Source organism: Lupinus angustifolius, chromosome LG07, assembly GCF_001865875.1.
Source record: "Lupinus angustifolius cultivar Tanjil chromosome LG07, LupAngTanjil_v1.0, whole genome shotgun sequence".
NCBI lineage: Eukaryota > Viridiplantae > Streptophyta > Magnoliopsida > Fabales > Fabaceae > Lupinus > Lupinus angustifolius.
The window spans coordinates 3,363,785-3,380,510 of record NC_032015.1 but is presented as its reverse complement, the minus strand read 5'-3'; the positions used below and the strand labels follow the sequence as shown (position 1 = coordinate 3,380,510).

The 16,726-nt window shown below is 34.7% G+C and overlaps 3 protein-coding genes across 4 annotated transcripts; all 3 read left to right on the top strand.

Moving 5' to 3' along the window:
* LOC109351808 (glutamic acid-rich protein-like) lies at positions 313–3,725 on the top strand. 2 transcript variants are annotated; one of them, XM_019593430.1, is made up of 3 exons: positions 314–796; positions 2,124–2,542; positions 2,573–3,725. In XM_019593430.1, exons 1-3 carry the CDS (start codon positions 590–592, stop codon positions 3,531–3,533), a joined length of 1,587 nt encoding a protein of 528 aa, XP_019448975.1. In that variant the 5' UTR covers positions 314–589; the 3' UTR covers positions 3,534–3,725. The 2 variants fall into 2 exon arrangements, with proteins under 2 accessions (XP_019448974.1, XP_019448975.1); XM_019593429.1 differs by having other exon boundaries at positions 313–796; positions 2,124–3,725.
* On the top strand, positions 3,919–5,634 carry LOC109351811. The gene is made up of 2 exons (XM_019593435.1): positions 3,919–4,346; positions 4,946–5,634. The coding sequence occupies exons 1-2, from the start codon at positions 4,010–4,012 to the stop codon at positions 5,632–5,634; spliced, it is 1,026 nt and encodes a 341-aa protein (XP_019448980.1). The 5' UTR covers positions 3,919–4,009.
* Positions 10,012–16,275, top strand: LOC109351807 (external alternative NAD(P)H-ubiquinone oxidoreductase B1, mitochondrial). The gene is made up of 10 exons (XM_019593428.1): positions 10,012–10,125; positions 11,670–11,940; positions 12,221–12,424; positions 12,614–12,864; positions 13,705–13,924; positions 14,030–14,134; positions 14,428–14,691; positions 14,794–14,915; positions 15,749–15,868; positions 15,972–16,275. Exons 1-10 carry the CDS (start codon positions 10,049–10,051, stop codon positions 16,057–16,059), a joined length of 1,722 nt encoding a protein of 573 aa, XP_019448973.1. The 5' UTR covers positions 10,012–10,048; the 3' UTR covers positions 16,060–16,275.

The window sequence follows — 16,726 nt, the reverse complement described above, 5'->3', positions numbered from 1 at the left end:
TATATATTATAATAAAATCATTAATAACTCATGCAAGTTACTAGTCCAAATACGGTAAACTAAAATAAAGGAGTAGCTGTAAAGTGCACTCACATAATCACACTTCCCACATGAGCAATGCGACTATGATATCTCTAACCAGAAGTAACTGATCAACTATTTTAATTAAATTATAGATCAGATATCTGAATCATTCTTTAATTTGTAACTTTATCAGTAAAACATGATTGTAAAATAGTTACACTGACAAATACTACTTATGTAGAAGAAACAAGTAATTTAAAAATAAGTACTTGTATTACATTTTGAAGCTGAAAAAAGGTATCCTTCTCATTTAGTTGTTGGAGTTTTGTCCCAAAGAATCAGTGGGCTGACACAATTAACATGCATGGTTGACACAACTCATCATAGTGAAATCCGCACCCACAGATATAGAGCCAAGTATGTGTAGGTGGCACGTTCTTTTTGCATGACAAACAACCATAAAGTGTGCACTATAAGCCACAACTCCTAAGAGACAAAGAGAGATAGAAAAAGTGATACATCCCATCCTTCATTTTCATAACTCTTTCCTAAACCTGTGTGGTGCATGAGAGAGATGGCTTATAACAAAGGGTTGCATAGTAGCAGTGGAGGGAATCAAAGAGGAAGGCCATTTGTGTTGATATTGCTCATAATATTTGGTGCTGCATTACTTGGGGTCATGGTGCTTCATAAACTCAGAGAGAGACGCATCTATAACCTTATTGTCAAAGACAAAGATCGTCAGCTTCTTGCCCTTCAACTTCTCATTCAGGTCACTAACTCTTCTCTTCTCCATCTCTCTCTTCTTCTTGTTTACAGGTTAAGGTAATTAAGGTTTACGAGTTACGACCGACCACAAGGTTGAGATTTTGGTTGTCTCTATCAATGGCAACGGCCGGGTCGGGGCCAGGTTTGAACATATTCAAACCCGAATCGGGTTGAAAATAAATATACCATCACGAACTCGGAACCTGAACTAGAAAAGAAACCCGAAAATTATAAATGTACTAAGGAAACTGTAATATCATTTTCGTTTCATTTTTTCTACCATTTCTATTTTCTCTTTATTATTTCATTTCTTTTATATTTAAAGATCAATAGTATCTAAAGTAAAATTAGAACAATAACACATTAGAGAAATTTCAATTTTAAATTGAATTACATTACTTCTGAACGGATTAAGGTTAAGGTCTTTGCTCTACCAAACCCAAACCCGAACTCAATCACATTGGGTTTTCTTTGTTAAATTCAGATTCGGTTCAGACGGGTATCCACAAGTTCGGTTTTCATTGTCATTCCTAGTTGTCTCCAAGAAATGTAACATAACCACAACCATAATTTAAACTTTAGATGTATATAATTCAGAGTTGTAAAAACCGGCTCGGACCGGCCGGTTCAACCGGTTGAACTGGGAACCGGCCTCCAAACCGGTCCGAGCCACATATCAGATCGTTTATGCACATGAAGTGCATAAACCGGGAAGAACCGGCTTGACTCGGTCGGGTTATATAAAAACCGGTGACTCGGTCGGTTCTTGGTTGAACCGGCGAGTCACCTTTATTTTAAAAAAACCGCTAATCTCAAAACGACGTCGTTTTGTGAGGTATATTTTTAAGAGAAAAAAAGCCCAAAACGACGTCGTTTTGAGCTATAACTAATACCCTAATTTTAGAATTATTGAATAGTGGCATACAATATTATATTAGGTATTCTTAGGACAAATATTCTTTACAATATTATATTAGGTATTAATATTATTTGAAATTTATTGATGAAAACCAAGTCAACCGGTTCAACCAATGACTCACCGGTCCGACCAGTGACTCATTAACCCGATAGCCTGACCGAGTCGATGACCGGTCCGAGTTTAATAACACTGGTATATATATACTCACTGTTATTTAGTTTTTACCTCTACATAAAATGCATGAATACTTATACAAATCATAAGCTTAACCCCATCAGAAAAAGTGAGGGGTGCTTCAAATAAATCAGCTTGAACTGTCAGGAATCACTTTTGCAATAAAGATGTTGCTTTTTCAACTCAATTAGGCGATTTTTATATGGCTGCCCCATTAACATTGCTGTTTCAATCACAGAAGGAAAGAGACCGCACCAAAGAGTTGAGAAGGAAGAATGAAGAAATGAAAGGAAAAATATACAACCTGAGAAGTCAAAAGATGGAGCTTGACAGCAAAGTTTTGGAGATGCAGTCCACCATGGATTTACTGAAAGATGAGCAGAAAGTGATGGAATCCACATTCGAGGAGACACAGAATGAGCTCAGGATAATGCAACAAAAAGGGATTGGACTAGGAGGCTCTGAAACAATAGCTCTGAGAGAGAGTCTTAAGCAAAAGGAAGCAGAGATAAAAGACTTGAAGGAACATCTTCAAACCCCATTTAAGAGCAACTCTGTAAGCATCATCAATGGTTCTGCAAACTTTTCTGCAACTGTGGCAGCAAAAGATAGAACTGAGAATGAGAATAGAGAAACAGATGAACACTCAGGTGACTCTGCCAAATATGATGGTAACAAGCATATGATAAATGAAGATGCAGGTGAAAGCAAATCAACCATTTTCGAAGATAGAGGAGTCACAATTGAAGTAAAAGATGAAATTCGGAATGATGAGAATCAAGGAACGAAAAATGAAGACCCTCAAGATGATGGTGATGCACTTAACACTGCAAAAGATAGCAAGGCTGAAGTAGTGGATGGTAGAGAAATGAAAGTGATCAAAGAAGAGCAACCAAGACAGCTTAAGGGAAATGCTGATGGTGGAACACATGATTTTAATGTGAAGCAATCGGAAGAAAAGTCTGGAACTGCAACTGGAGTGAAGAGGAAACATGGCCATGTAAGTAGAACGAAGGAAAAGCGATGGAGAACCGTTGTCAAGAATAGCTTAGTGGAGCAAAATGGAATTTCTGAAAACCATAAAGAGGTAAACAAGGGCAATATAAAGGTCCACAAAGATGAGTTGAAAGATAGAACAATGGGCAAAGTCTCTAATGAGGAAAATGTAATAAGAAAGGATAAGGAAAGTGACAATTCTAACCAGAAGCAAGACGAGGAGCAGGTAAAATTGTTGAAGCCTGAAAACCATGAAGAGAAGAGGGAAGATGCCATGAACATGATAGTGAATAATACAAATCACTATGTGACAAATAATGGCACCACCATTCAACCAGAAAAGGAGAGATTGGATGAAATCAGAGGTTCTGGAGAGCAAGAAGTCAGTGTTGTCCAACAGAATTGGAGTAGGAGGCATATCAAAAGAGCTGAGAAGAATGCTGGAGAAACAAAATCCAACATGTTTCAGGAACAACCTAAGGAAACAAATGTTTCTGATGTAGAAAAGCAGAAGAAAGATGACATTGATGATGGTGAAGATAATGAGGACAAGGATGATGATTTTCCAAGGGAATCCCAATCTGAATTTGAAGATGATAAGGAGGAGTACAAGGAAGAGCTAGATGAGTCAGAGTTTCACTCTGGTTTGTGATTAAACTGTAAATTAAATTTAATGTGTTCATCTCTTTGGTTTGGTGTGCTTAGAATATTTGAAAGAGTGTATTTAAGAACTAAGAAGTAGATGTTAGTGAAACCAGATTTTATTTAGTAACTCATTTTATTGTAGCCGAAACTTTGCAATATTCATGATATCATGTTCGAGATTACATTGATGCACAATGAGATTCAAAATACAGAATACCTTGTTACTACATTGTAGTCAAACTATTATGGTGATCCAGCAAATTTCTTCTTGTAGTTTATGTCAATAAAAATATCTGTTTTCACACGAAGAGTAATTCATGAATTGGCATAAAACGGCCAAATATAAAGAACCTAATGAAAGAGAAAAAAACAAACAATAATTTTAAGAATCTAGCATACCTGAGTTTGTGTTTCATGTACCCTTTACTCAATCCTAAAAAATTCAAAATAATGTCTATCCCTCTCTAATCGTAGCCATAAGCCATGTCCACTTCAATCTCAACCCTTCTATCTTTCAAACCCCATTTCACTTTTTCCACAACACCCTCATCTTCACGCCGATTCCAACCATTCCCATCTCTCTCTTTGCCCAAAGTTCAAGCCTTTAAGCCTCAACTCACACCCAACAATGTTACTGGGGTTTTCCCCAAAGCACCCAGATTCTATCTTTGGAAGCGTTTCGCTGTAAACGACGACGATGCTTTTGTTGGGTTAGATGAAGCTGAGAAAGAGGGTCCAGGGAGAAGCTCTATGCCGGAGCGGTTTCGGTACCTCGCTAAAGAAGTTCCTGACACTAGTATTAGGTGGCCATGGCTTGTGGGTCAGTTCATTGATAAATTTTATTAAACTTGATTTATCTCATTCACTACTTTTGATTTTTTGTTTCGTTTTTAGTTTCTGTAGCATGATTGTGCTTATTGATTTTCAATGAATAATTATGCTTATTTTGAAATTGGATTTTTTCTCAAAACCATGAGGTATGAAATTTTGTTCCAATTCTGATTTTTTATTTATTTGTGGTGCTACTATATAAGTTTTAGTCGAGTATTTGTTCAAAACTACGTTCACTTCTCTTGTAAGTGTATTAATCATGTAGAAAAGGAGTTTTCAGATATCAGCTATGTTTTTCTCCACTGTTTTTTTCACCTACATTTCATCATATAGGTAGAGATTTATCATTGTTGAGGGATAATGGATAGTAAGAATTTAACTGCATCTTTAGACTAATTCTAGCCACTATATAACGTTAAAGCCTCTGTATCTGGCTGAGGGCTGTTTATCTAGGTGTTTTCTTCCCCTGTGTAAAAGTTTAGAAAATAATAGTTTTCAGCTTCCATTTAGACCCATTTTGGTTCAAGTATGCAGTTTCTCTCTTTTATATGCTCAACATGTAACAATTTCTTTCTTGTGTATGTACAGTATTGTCTGTTCTCATCTATGCTTGGAGAGCAGTTCTATTCGAGCTGTCAAACTGGAGGAATGCTGTATTTGGCATCATTCGTTTTATAGGATATGTTTTCAAATATGCTTTTGCAGTATTCTACCGTTTCATCGGAAATCCAATCACTTTTTCAATTAGATGTGTTGAGGATTTGCTTTACACCATTCGAGCTTTCTATTCTTCGATAATTAACTACACTCCTATACCAGACCTGACCATCACCATTGCACTGGCATCAGTTGTTTTATCTATAGCTCAAGCTACTGTGCCAAATTGTGTCAATGAGCAATCTTATGTTTTGACTATATCTGGTCTTCTTGGCTATGCCGCTGTTAGAGGGTATATTTCTGAACCTTTGTTCTGGACCCTCCTGCTTGGGGTGTATGGTTTTTCTAAACTTCTCAAAAAGAGAGATGATGTTTCATCGGCCATGCCTGTTGCAGCTGTACTCGCTGCTGTTGGGGAGCCTTGGGTTAGAGTTTTGGTGATTATTTCATTCACAGCCTTAGCTATTTTTCAGCATTCCAAAATGCTTCAAGAAGGGAAAGAAGTTGAAACAGCTGAGAGGAGGCTTCCGATTCCACTTCTTCTTGCAGCTTTAGCCATTGGCTTACGCATTGCTGCGAAGTGGGCTGGGTATCGGCATTTGACATGGATGATAGTATGACTGACAAGAAATAGCTTATCTGTTTAAGAAGAATGAGGTTTGGTGGTCTATAAAGTTTTGAGGTAGCATGTGATATAGATATTTAGACAGTTATTTTTTATGTACTCCTTGTTGCAATGCGATTATTTTGGTGTGTAAGGGAGCAGCGGTCACAAGGCTGTGTGCTATAGGCTTGTGGTTAGAAACTTTGTTATTGTGTTTGTAATAGAGCCATCGGTTTCAAGATTCAAATACCATAGGAAGGAATGTAAACTGGTTAAATGTGAACAAGAATTTGCTGTGAAGTTCTTCCATTAACTAAGTTCAAGCATTCTAGAAGTACCACGAGACTGCTTCAATAAATGCATTTGCAAATTTGATGTATGATTGCAGCCAATGTACCCAACATCTTACTTATCATACAGGAATGTTGTTACCAAAACCTTTTCCAAGGGACATGTTTGTTAGAGAACAGTATGATGTGACTCCTTCAAAGTGCATCTTGCAAGTTCCTAATAGTGTTATTAGGCAAATTCAAGTTAGCAATATAGCAATATTACTATCATGAGCGGAGCCAAATCTTTTAACCCAAACTTTGTACCATTTCATGTACCTTTTGTTTTTTATTGGTCAAAAAAGTAAAACAAAAATTAAATATATATTAACTTTATATTTTATGACCAATGAGAAACAATTGATACAAGTAGTACACACTTTAGAGAGAATATGTGCTCCCCATTTTTAAAAGAGAACTCAAGATCCAACTCCACAATCAGAAATGTGAAAGCAATATTAGAAGGATAACACTTAATATGGATGGAAGTTATAATTTTAGAGATCAAATTACTAGAGGTGAAGGAGTTATTTGTAATATGAAAGACATTGGTTATCAAAATTATCAGGAAACCTTGGAACTAGATTTGCAATTCAAGCAGAACTTCTAGACAAACATGGGTTAAGATTGGCTTGGATTTGGGTCACCGCAATATAATTTTGGAAAGTGACTAGCTAGAGGCGATCTATATCATTTTAGGCAGGTTGCAAATTCGTTTGGAGTATTTATCTAGAATTATTCGCAACATCAATGGTTTGCTTACCAGTATAAAACTTTCATGAATTTTATGTTTTATAAGAAGATACTCTGAAATATTTTTATCTTAATTATCACTTAACTATATTTGTTCCAAACATAACATGATGTTAAATTAATAATTGACTAACTATAAATGCATTAATATCAAACTCATAATAGTAGTAATTGGCCTCCAACTCCAACCAATGGGATCACCTATCCCATTTTTTCATGTGTCATGGTGTTCCAATCTAATTGGAAGTTGTCATCTATTTAAAAAGAAAAATCATAAAAACATAAAGTAACTTTTTATATTATTTGGTGGGATTTGATTGGTTTGGTACATGATGACATAATTTTTTGAGACCTCTTTCCAACAATACATGTTAACCAACATTAATGGCTGAAAGAAACTTTTGTTAAGACATAAATTGATTAAGAAAATAAGTAAATTTGAGAGTTAAAACTATATTAACAATGAGAATAATATTGATGTATAAGAAAATTAAAAATAAAAATATAGATAGTCGAAATTAAAGAATATAAAGTGAGAATTTTTCATTTTTATTAATTTAATATTATCTTTATAAAAAATTAATTATCACTTAACAATATTTGTTCCAAACATAACATAATTTTAAATTAATAATAGACTAAAAAATAGTTAATACAAAAATATGAAGTTTATGGGTTTTTTTTATAGATCTTTCCCTAAAAACAATATGTCAATGTAATTAACATAAACACATTCCAGATTATTATTTCTCAATCTTTACGATAATAAGGTAGCAAGATTTAAAATTATTGATTATAAATTAGAAAATAATTATAAGCAATATTTAGGATGTAGAAATAAAAACTAAATTTTCTTAACTCAAAATTAACTGGACCATCCAACCAACTCAGAAGTTTACATTGGGCCTAACGGGCTGGTTCGGGTAAACCTCACCCATTTATTACTAGTTTACTACCACCGCCAACGAGATAATTTTCTAGGGTTTCTAGTTTTTTATTGCGCCTATATAACAATCCTATGCCCCCCATTTATCAAATATCCGGAGCCGATTAGGGTTTCTTCAATTCAATTTCTTTTAGTTTACTCTGAATTTTAGATGTCAATAGATTTTGTATTCGATTAGATGTCAATAGATTTTGTATTCGATTAGATGTTTAGATTAGTTTCTATTTCCTCATTTCTTTACGCATGTTGCATCCCCGGGCTTCTCTGATTTATCGATGACGCGAAAGCCCCAATGCTCGTGCAAAATTGTACGCCGTTCGTGTTGCAGTTTAGCCCTTTTTTCATGGCTGTGTTCTGTGTCAAAGTAACTGCAAAATTTCATCTTTTTTAATTTTTTCTCTTAATTCAATTATGTAACTGAATTTTGCCTCGTTAAACCTTCAGCTTGTTTTCGAACACGATGTGTTCTATGGATTTGGAGCTAGTCCTAGAGGCATAAATCAAATGCGGTGTTGTTTTCGATTTTGGGGCTCTTATCTTTCAGTGTCTGTCCTTTCGAAAATACTCGTAACATGTATAATATTAAATATTGATTCGTTTGTATTACTTGGCGATGATTATAACTTATCCGCGCTTCTGAGATGCGTCAATGAAGCACAAAGGATAAAATGGTTGAATTTCTTGATATGAGCCGAGACTGAATTTGATTTTTCCGCAAGAAAATTATTTTTTTGTTCAAGATTATATATTTTCGATCGTTGTTTAGCATCTGTAATTGTAGAAAAATAGTGTAATAGCTGGCTATGATGACATTCAATCAGCTATGCCAGTTCTGCTTCTGAAAATTCTTGATTGAGAAAGCTGTGACATGTTCTGAGCCGCCCAATGTTGCCAATGTTTAAACTTTAGATCCAATTCGTTTTCCTGAATCTTTTATTACAAATTTTGTAATGCTTTTGTTAGATTTTCTTGTAATGAACTCTTCATTTTCCTGAGTTCCACTATACCTTGTACTTTTTTAGTTTGTTCAGGGTCTGAAGAACTCAAATATTTCGTGTTGTCATCAGCTTCATCTCTCGTTATCTCACGGGATAGGAGTTAAATAACAGCACTACATTGTTTGTCATAGCAATTTGATATTGGAATCATGGTTTAACTTTTGTGTGTTTTGTATTATTAAATAATAATATGAATATATGACAACTTCTATAGGTTTTGGTTTTTCTTATTTTCTTTGCATTACCTTTGAACCAGAATATGAATGTAATGAGAATCTCTCGCATGCGGCTCTTTCAGATTTGATGGACTATCAATGATGGGTTCTAAATTTCAGTGCAGTTCATTTTCCGGCTACCTCGTATTTTTCAGTTTGCGGTTGAATTCATGGTTGTGACGTAAAGGAATACAACAGAGAAATGTTTCGTTGTTTTCTTAGCAATTGTTCGCTGTACAGTCCTGAAATGTCCTTGTAATGTTGTTCTTGACTTTCTTGTAATTGACATCTCGGTTGTGTTGGAAATTTAAATACAATGTTAACAACCCTCTGCGGTTCTGCGACATATATATTCATTTGTCCAGTTTTTTTTTGAGCATGTAAAAATTAAAGGATAACCGAAACCTGTGATTATTCACAGGTAGTATTGTACAAGGTATCCGTAAACCACCAGTTAATATTTTTTACTCATTACGAATATGAATTTTGAATTCGTGAACTGTAATTCGGAAATCAATTTATTGAATCTTTTGGATGCGTATCACTAAATCAAATGCCCATTATAATTCTCATACAAAATAAATGCACTTTCTATAGGGAAATTAAGTATACTGGACTGGAAGAAATTGTAATAGACAAATTGATGAATGGGGCTATAAGAATGCTTTAATATACCTGCCTATAAGATATTAATGAAGCTTGTTGTATTGATGTTAATAGTGAACCATGTTTTCGGCGTATATAAAGTTACAGCTGGAAATGATGATGAAGATTTGATGGAAAAGAATTGGGTGATGTCATTAAATATGTAGACAACTGGAACACGGTAAGATGAAAGAATTGGTTATTTGTTTAGGGCTTTAATGTACATCATAATAAATTTACACGACAAATCCGAATTTGGTTTGATTTTTCCAGGTCAAGTAACATAGAATGGTATAATTTAATGACATATACTTACGATGTTATTCTAATCTAATCGTGCATTGACACTTAACAATTTAAAAACATCACTGAAGTAGTCTTTGTCTTCTATTTCAATCCACGTGTACGCACAACGTGATGGTCATTATTGCAACGTGTATGAAGATGTGAGTCCGGTTGAAACTCAAAGTCAGAGCTCAAAAATAAAACCTTGCTTTCTTTATGTCACCAACTTTTCACTACGTCTTACCAATTTTGCTTCCACATGACGATTTCTTCCTTTTTCGTCAGAGCCTCTAGAACTCTCAATAGTTCCAATTTTCTGCTTCTTTGCACCCTCAGGTCATCTTTTTACCACCCTTTTTGTTCTTGTCTTTCTTTTTATACAAGTTTAGTGCTTTTTGTTCTTGAAATCTGGGAAGGTTCCAAGTTCCAAATAAAATGGTGCTCATCAGAATGGGGTGTGCTTTTATCACCTTGATCTTCACAAATTTGCGAACTTATAGAAACATATTGCTAAATTCAATATTTGAGCGAAAGATAGAAGAAATCTTAGATCTTGACAATCGTAGAGAATAGATACAATTCTCCAGTTTAATGCGCACGTTGACCAAGTTTTGACTGTAACAATTGCTTCTACACACATGACCGTTCCAGCATCAGTGTCTTTCTTTAGAGTATTGATCAACTTACATCCACAATCAACTACATGTTTAAGTACTAAGAATGCCTGGTTTGTCTTGTAAAATAAATAAAAATGGCTTGATTCGATATTCGGTTACTATTTGACTTAGCACTTGACCCATTTGGAACAATTCTTGATGTGGGATTAGCATTGTCAATGGATCCAACCAATTTGACCTCAAATATCCATGTGAGTATTGAGCATGTAGCTTCATCCACCTAAGAGGATCATAGATCTTCAAATAGAGGGATGATGACCATAGTAGAGGCTCCTCCAATAGGATACCCCTGAATCTACATAGCATCATATGGTGCTCCTGTTTCTCTCATTTTCCTCTTCTTTTTGATAAAACAGCAATGCACTGAGTTATCACTGGTGAAGCAATTTTAAATGGATTAAATTTAACAATTTAAGGCATTATTGCAATTATTTTTACTCTGCAAATGGCATAAACTTAAGTTCTTGATTTCTAATGCGTATGAGCTTCTACTTACTCTTCCATCCATATTGACAGGTGAGATAATGAATTATGTACTGGTTAGAGTGGAAGACTAATTATTAATGTTTGATACTTGAAGTAACAGGGAAGTTATGTGTCTGTCGATAAAGGTACTATAGGATCAAGAAAACAATAGTTCTTGGTTAGAAGAATTCTAACTGATATAATATAGACTTAGTTATTCACTAAAAAGTAAAAAAAAAACTATTTAGATTATACTTTTTCCTCCTTTGGTTGTGGTGGATAGGAATCTGACCAGAAGTCATAGAATGTAATTTTCTGTAACAACTCCTTCTTATACCATTTGGATAATATATTTAAGATAAAAAAATCCAAGTATGAAGATAAAAAATGGCTACAAGGTAGGCAAAATGACCTTTGGATGTAAAGTAATCTCATTTCTTCAGTAAATAGAAAAAAGGAGTGAGATCATGGACTTCTAAAAGCTATTGGATCAAGTACCTTGCAGCAAGATTTCATCTTAAACTATCCCTTTTCTTGCTCCTATTTCTGATTTTTTATTGTTTCTTCCTTACATTGTTCCAAAAATACCGTCAGCCTGAACCGAGTTCCGATTGTTGTCTATATGTGAACATTCAATAATTGCTTTCTTGCTTCTTGCTTGCACTTGGGCTACATTTGATAGTTTTTAGGTAACAAAGTTTCTGTTTCATTGAGTTTATCTTCCCTTGGAAACTACAGTGGTGGAGGTGTGGTGGCATACTCAGAGTTACAATCAGAAACTCAACGACCTACTATTGATGCTATTGCACCCCCAAAAAAGAAAGTAGTGGTTCTTGGAACAGGATGGGCTGGTACCAGTTTCCTTAAGGGTCTGGATGCTTCGTTGTATGACGTTCAGGTTGTTTCACCTCGTAACTACTTTGCATTTACTCCCTTACTACCCAGTGTAACTTGTGGAACAGTTGAAGCACGGAGCATTGTAGAGCCAGTCCGGAACATCATAAAAAAGGTGGAGTAAACAAAACAAGAGCTCTAAGAATAACTGTTGGAATGTGATTTTTTGTACAGCATTGGTTGCATATGTACATGTAGTAATGTAATGAGAAATAAATTTTTCGTTGAGATCCAACTTATAAAGACAGGATTATTAGAGGAATGACTTTGTTGTATGTCATTAGATTATTGTTTGATGATTAAAAAAATGAGATTATTGTTATCACGATGTGATTTCTTATCGGATTTCTTTTTTTAATAAATAAGCGAGTCTTTTTGTTTCTTTCTCATTGCAGAGAAAAGGAGAAATAAAATTTTGGGAGGCAGAATGTGTCAAGATTGATGCTGTAAACAAAAAGGTGTTTTGCCGGTCTAATATTGAACACTTAGTGGGAAGTGGTGAATTTTCTTTGGAGTATGACTTCTTGGTTGTAGCGGCAGGAGCACAAGTAAATACTTTTAACACCCCTGGTGTCAAGGAGAACTGTTATTTTCTGAAGGTAAATTAATTTTTTTGGGGTACACATATAGAGTACATTCATTTAATGGATCAAAAGCTTTTCTGCTTGTTTATGAATGTCGTTTATCTGGTGATTCATTTAGTCTTTGAATTTGGTGAGAAAAATTATTACCACCACACTCTTGTTTGTGAATCACTTTGCCACTAATCCAAAATGTTACACTGGTAGGATGTCGAGGACGCTCAGAAAATTAGATTGTCTGTGATAGATTGCTTTGAGAAAGCTGTTCTTCCTAGTCTATCTGAAGAAGAGCGAAGGTCAAATCTTCATTTTGTAGTTGTTGGAGGAGGTCCAACTGGTGTGGAATTTGCTGCAGAGCTGCATGATTATGTCCTGGAAGATTTAATCAAATTATATCCTACTGTCAAAGATATAGTGAAGATAACATTGATTCAATCAGGAGATCACATCTTGAACACGTAAGGAAAACACTAACAGTCTCAATTACTCTCTAATGCTTTTAAAAGATTAACATGGAAACTATGCTATCTTCCCAAAACCTTTCATTTGTTTATGTAGTGCGTTACATGTGTTACCTATAGAGAAACGTCTTTCATACAAGTAACAGCATTGGGTCTGGTGCTAGAGCTCCTTCCACTGTCATAATCTTTCACAATAAATGTTGTTTTAGTCCCCTGAAAGTAACTCCATTAGAAGAGCAGGACAGCATTATGATTCGGTTAATGTTACCAAAAGAACAAATCAGATTGATAACTAAATCCATACAGATGAGCAGGACAGTCTTTTTTATGATAGTTTCTGTGTTATGGTTATTATTGAGGATCTGATTTATTATCATAGGTTTGGCATCGTAAATCACTTAGGTTATCAATCAATGTTTTAATGTTACAAATAAGTGCTCTTGATACAGAAAGGACTGCTTTCGTAATAGACTCCTTGCAAGTTTTAACTTGCGTACATCTTAGAAATGTTACCTGAATGGTGTATGCCCAGCTATTACTACCAAGTATTTATTAGCTCCTATTTAGCTCTGGTGGAAGATTGCATTTGCTAACAGGTAGGTGGGAAATTACAACTTTAGATCATTACTTTTCCTTCCCCACAATTTAAGACTTCTAATCTTCTGTTGTTTATGCATTCTACTACCATTGGAAGTTTTCTCGATTTTGTAGCATTGCTAAGCTCATAAAATAAGACAATCATTGAACAAGTCTGACAAACTGCTTAAATCTTTGACATTTACCACAACTCTGGCAAGAAGTCATAACTTAGATAAACTGTGGTCTTCAATATTTTAGGTTTGATGAAAGAATAAGTTCATTTGCGGAGCAGAAGTTTGGAAGAGATGGTATAGACGTTCAAACAGGAAGCCGTGTTGTTAAAGTTAGTGACAAGGAAATTACGGTGAACGTGAAATCAACAGGAGAGGTTTGCTCTGTGCCCCATGGATTGGTTGTTTGGTCCACTGGCATTGCAACTCTTCCATTTGTGCGGGACTTTATGGAAGAAATTGGTCAGGTGCTGCTTAATTCCATGCATTTCTGAAACATGGTTCCCCCATTGGCATAAAATATCATCTAACTATTATATGGTTAATCTATAAGTTAGAATTTCTGTGTGCAGGCCAAAAATCGTGTACTAGCAGCTGATGAATGGTTGCGAGTGAAGGGATGTGAATCTGTATATGCCCTTGGTGATTGTTGTACAATAAATCAACGAAAAATCATGGTATCTTTTAAGCCTTTAACAATTTTTTCGTAACATATGAGCTTATTATATACTGTAAGGTGCTCTATGAATACAGATTTGAGTATTTGACCAACTCGATTTAGGAGCTGGTAAAGAAATTATGCTCATTATGCCCTTTGTTCCATTATTTTCAAGTAATTTCAGTGAAGCTGCTACCTCTATGAACTAAACTGCTATAGTTTTCTTCTTGTGAAGAGAATGGAAGAAATTATGAGTCCCTTTGACAGTAACATAAATCATGATTGTGTTTACTCATTAGCTCTGTTTTCTAGGACGACATCTCAGACATATTCAAGGCTGCAGACAAAAATAATTCCGGCATCTTAACTATTGAAGAATTCAAGGGTGTGATGGGTGATGTCATCTTAAGATATCCACAAGTTGAACTTTATCTAAAGAAGGAACATCTGCTTGATTTGACCAATCTTTTGAAAGATTCGCAAGGGAACCAAAGAAAAGAAATAGACATAGAAGGGTTTAAGCAGGCCCTTTCCAATGTAGATTCACAGGTGAAGGTTCTTCCAGCGACAGCACAGGTAAGGATAATTTCATCAGTAACTGAATTGTTGCTTATGCAAGCTCTGTTTGCAGTCAAATATATTATAGTTTGCACACTTTTAATGCATTGGTATATCTAGGTTGCTGCCCAACAAGGTGAATATCTAGCTAGATGCTTTAACTGCATGGATAAATGTGAAGATCACCCTGAAGGTCCTCGACGATTTAGAGGACCTGGACATCATCAGTTTCGACCATTCCAGTAAACCATATACTTTTTTATGCTCATATTTTATGTTTTCTGTAGTTCCTGTCTGCTGAATGAATATTGGAAAATAGTCTGGTCTATCTAAATCGGACACCCAGGAAACCCGGTTAGTTGTTATGATTGCTTCAAATTTGAAAGCAGTTGATAAGGAAAACTTGGATACCCTGCAGAGGTGCACACATAGATAACAAATTTGATGTCCATTTAAGCGAACTGTTCACAACATAAATAAGCTACTATTCTTCAGAAAGTGTATCTTTTAGTGGATTGTAAGGTAAATTCTGATAAATAATTGTTTTAGGTTGGAGTTCCATGCTTCAACTGCCTACAGAGGATTTTTTCAGCTTCTGGAGATGATTTTTTTGTTGCTAGAAACCATGTTCCTATGATGAGTTTCTGCATTTAAGTTCTGTGACATATCAGACCTATTGCTCAATCAAGATAATTAATGTCATTCTTTGTTAAAAGCTGTGAAAAGATAGAATATTTGACCTCTTTAGAGATTAAGGTTATGTTTGCGAGTTTCATTATGGAGGGAAATAGAAGGTTTAGTTTATCAATTTAAGAATGATTTGAATAAATTATACAAGGGGGTTTATTTTGTGATGAGTTATAAAAAGGGCATCACACTAATGGGTAAGACTCAAACTTAAAATACTACTTTTAATGAGCACCAAAAACCTTATCATGAGTGGAGTGATGTTTTGAGAACCATTTTGGATAAGTTTTTGCTTTAATCAAGTACTTAATTGTTTATCTTGATTTCCTACCTTTAGTTTGCTTAATCCATAACTAATCATTAAGTTGGTGATTACTAATTATCAAAGGTATAAGCATTTTGGGCAATTTGCTCCTTTGGGTGGGGAGCAGGCAGCAGCAGAACTTCCTGGAGATTGGGTTTCCATGGGTCACAGCACTCAATGGCTTTGGTATTCTGTATATGCAAGGTAAATTATCTATGTTTCAATGGACACTTGTTTAACACGTGCCAAATTATTTTTGTGTATAGTAACAAGTTTTGATTGATGATAACTCTTGTTCTATAATCAGCAAGCAAGTGAGCTGGCGCACAAGGGTGTTGGTTATATCTGATTGGACAAGAAGATTCATCTTTGGGAGAGATTCAAGTGGTGTTTAATGTGAATAGCAAACAAAGTCTTAATTATTTTGTGGCACTGTGTTCCTGTTAATTCTTGTACCTATTAAGGTATAGCATGTTTGTCCACTTTCAATTGCAAAAAACACTTAGAGAATTGTCATGTCTTTTGGATGAGAATGCTTCTGATTGCAGCTTCCATTTTGCATCAGTATATATGTATATACTTTGGGTGGGTTAATGTCATCCTTTCTTGGATATAGTTTCCTAAATGCCACACATTCAGCTCAAAAAAAAAAATGTCATCCGTATGTAAACATTATTGTTTTCTCTCTTCTTTTTCTATATATGAAGCTCAATATTCTGGTATAGGTAAATGGTTTTGATATTATATGAATTTCTTTTATTTAATTTGGAAATCAAAATTTACTTTAATCCTACCAACTTTAGCAGGTAGAACTAAAACCACTTTTTATGGAATAAGAAAATGGAGAGGCAAATATTTCAATTTCCTTATGTTTTAAATGGCAAAAATGTTATTTTATTATACTTAAAAGAATAGATGTATTATTACACATTAGATTTTCTTTGGTTTTTCAAGTCTTCATTAATAGAGAGGATCTGTACTCCTTTTTATATGATAAATTTGGATTTCAAAAATTATTCGATTATTACTTTATAACTAGACAAAAGATTTATTATAAGATGT

What these genes read in the sequence shown, in the direction of transcription:
- LOC109351807 (XM_019593428.1), top strand. Translation starts at nt 10,049, where the DNA reads ATGACGATTTCTTCCTTTTTCGTCAGAGCCTCTAGAACTCTCAATAGT. An exon ending in GGAGATCACATCTTGAACAC is followed by an intron (nt 12,865 to 13,704) that starts GTAAGGAAAACA and finishes TCAATATTTTAG; the next exon opens with GTTTGATGAAAGAATAAGTT. An exon ending in TGGTATTCTGTATATGCAAG is followed by an intron (nt 15,869 to 15,971) that starts GTAAATTATCTA and finishes TTCTATAATCAG; the next exon opens with CAAGCAAGTGAGCTGGCGCA.
- LOC109351811 (XM_019593435.1), top strand. Translation starts at nt 4,010, where the DNA reads ATGTCCACTTCAATCTCAACCCTTCTATCTTTCAAACCCCATTTCACT. An exon ending in TAGGTGGCCATGGCTTGTGG is followed by an intron (nt 4,347 to 4,945) that starts GTCAGTTCATTG and finishes GTGTATGTACAG; the next exon opens with TATTGTCTGTTCTCATCTAT.
- LOC109351808 (XM_019593429.1), top strand. Translation starts at nt 590, where the DNA reads ATGAGAGAGATGGCTTATAACAAAGGGTTGCATAGTAGCAGTGGAGGG. An exon ending in CCCTTCAACTTCTCATTCAG is followed by an intron (nt 797 to 2,123) that starts GTCACTAACTCT and finishes TTTCAATCACAG; the next exon opens with AAGGAAAGAGACCGCACCAA.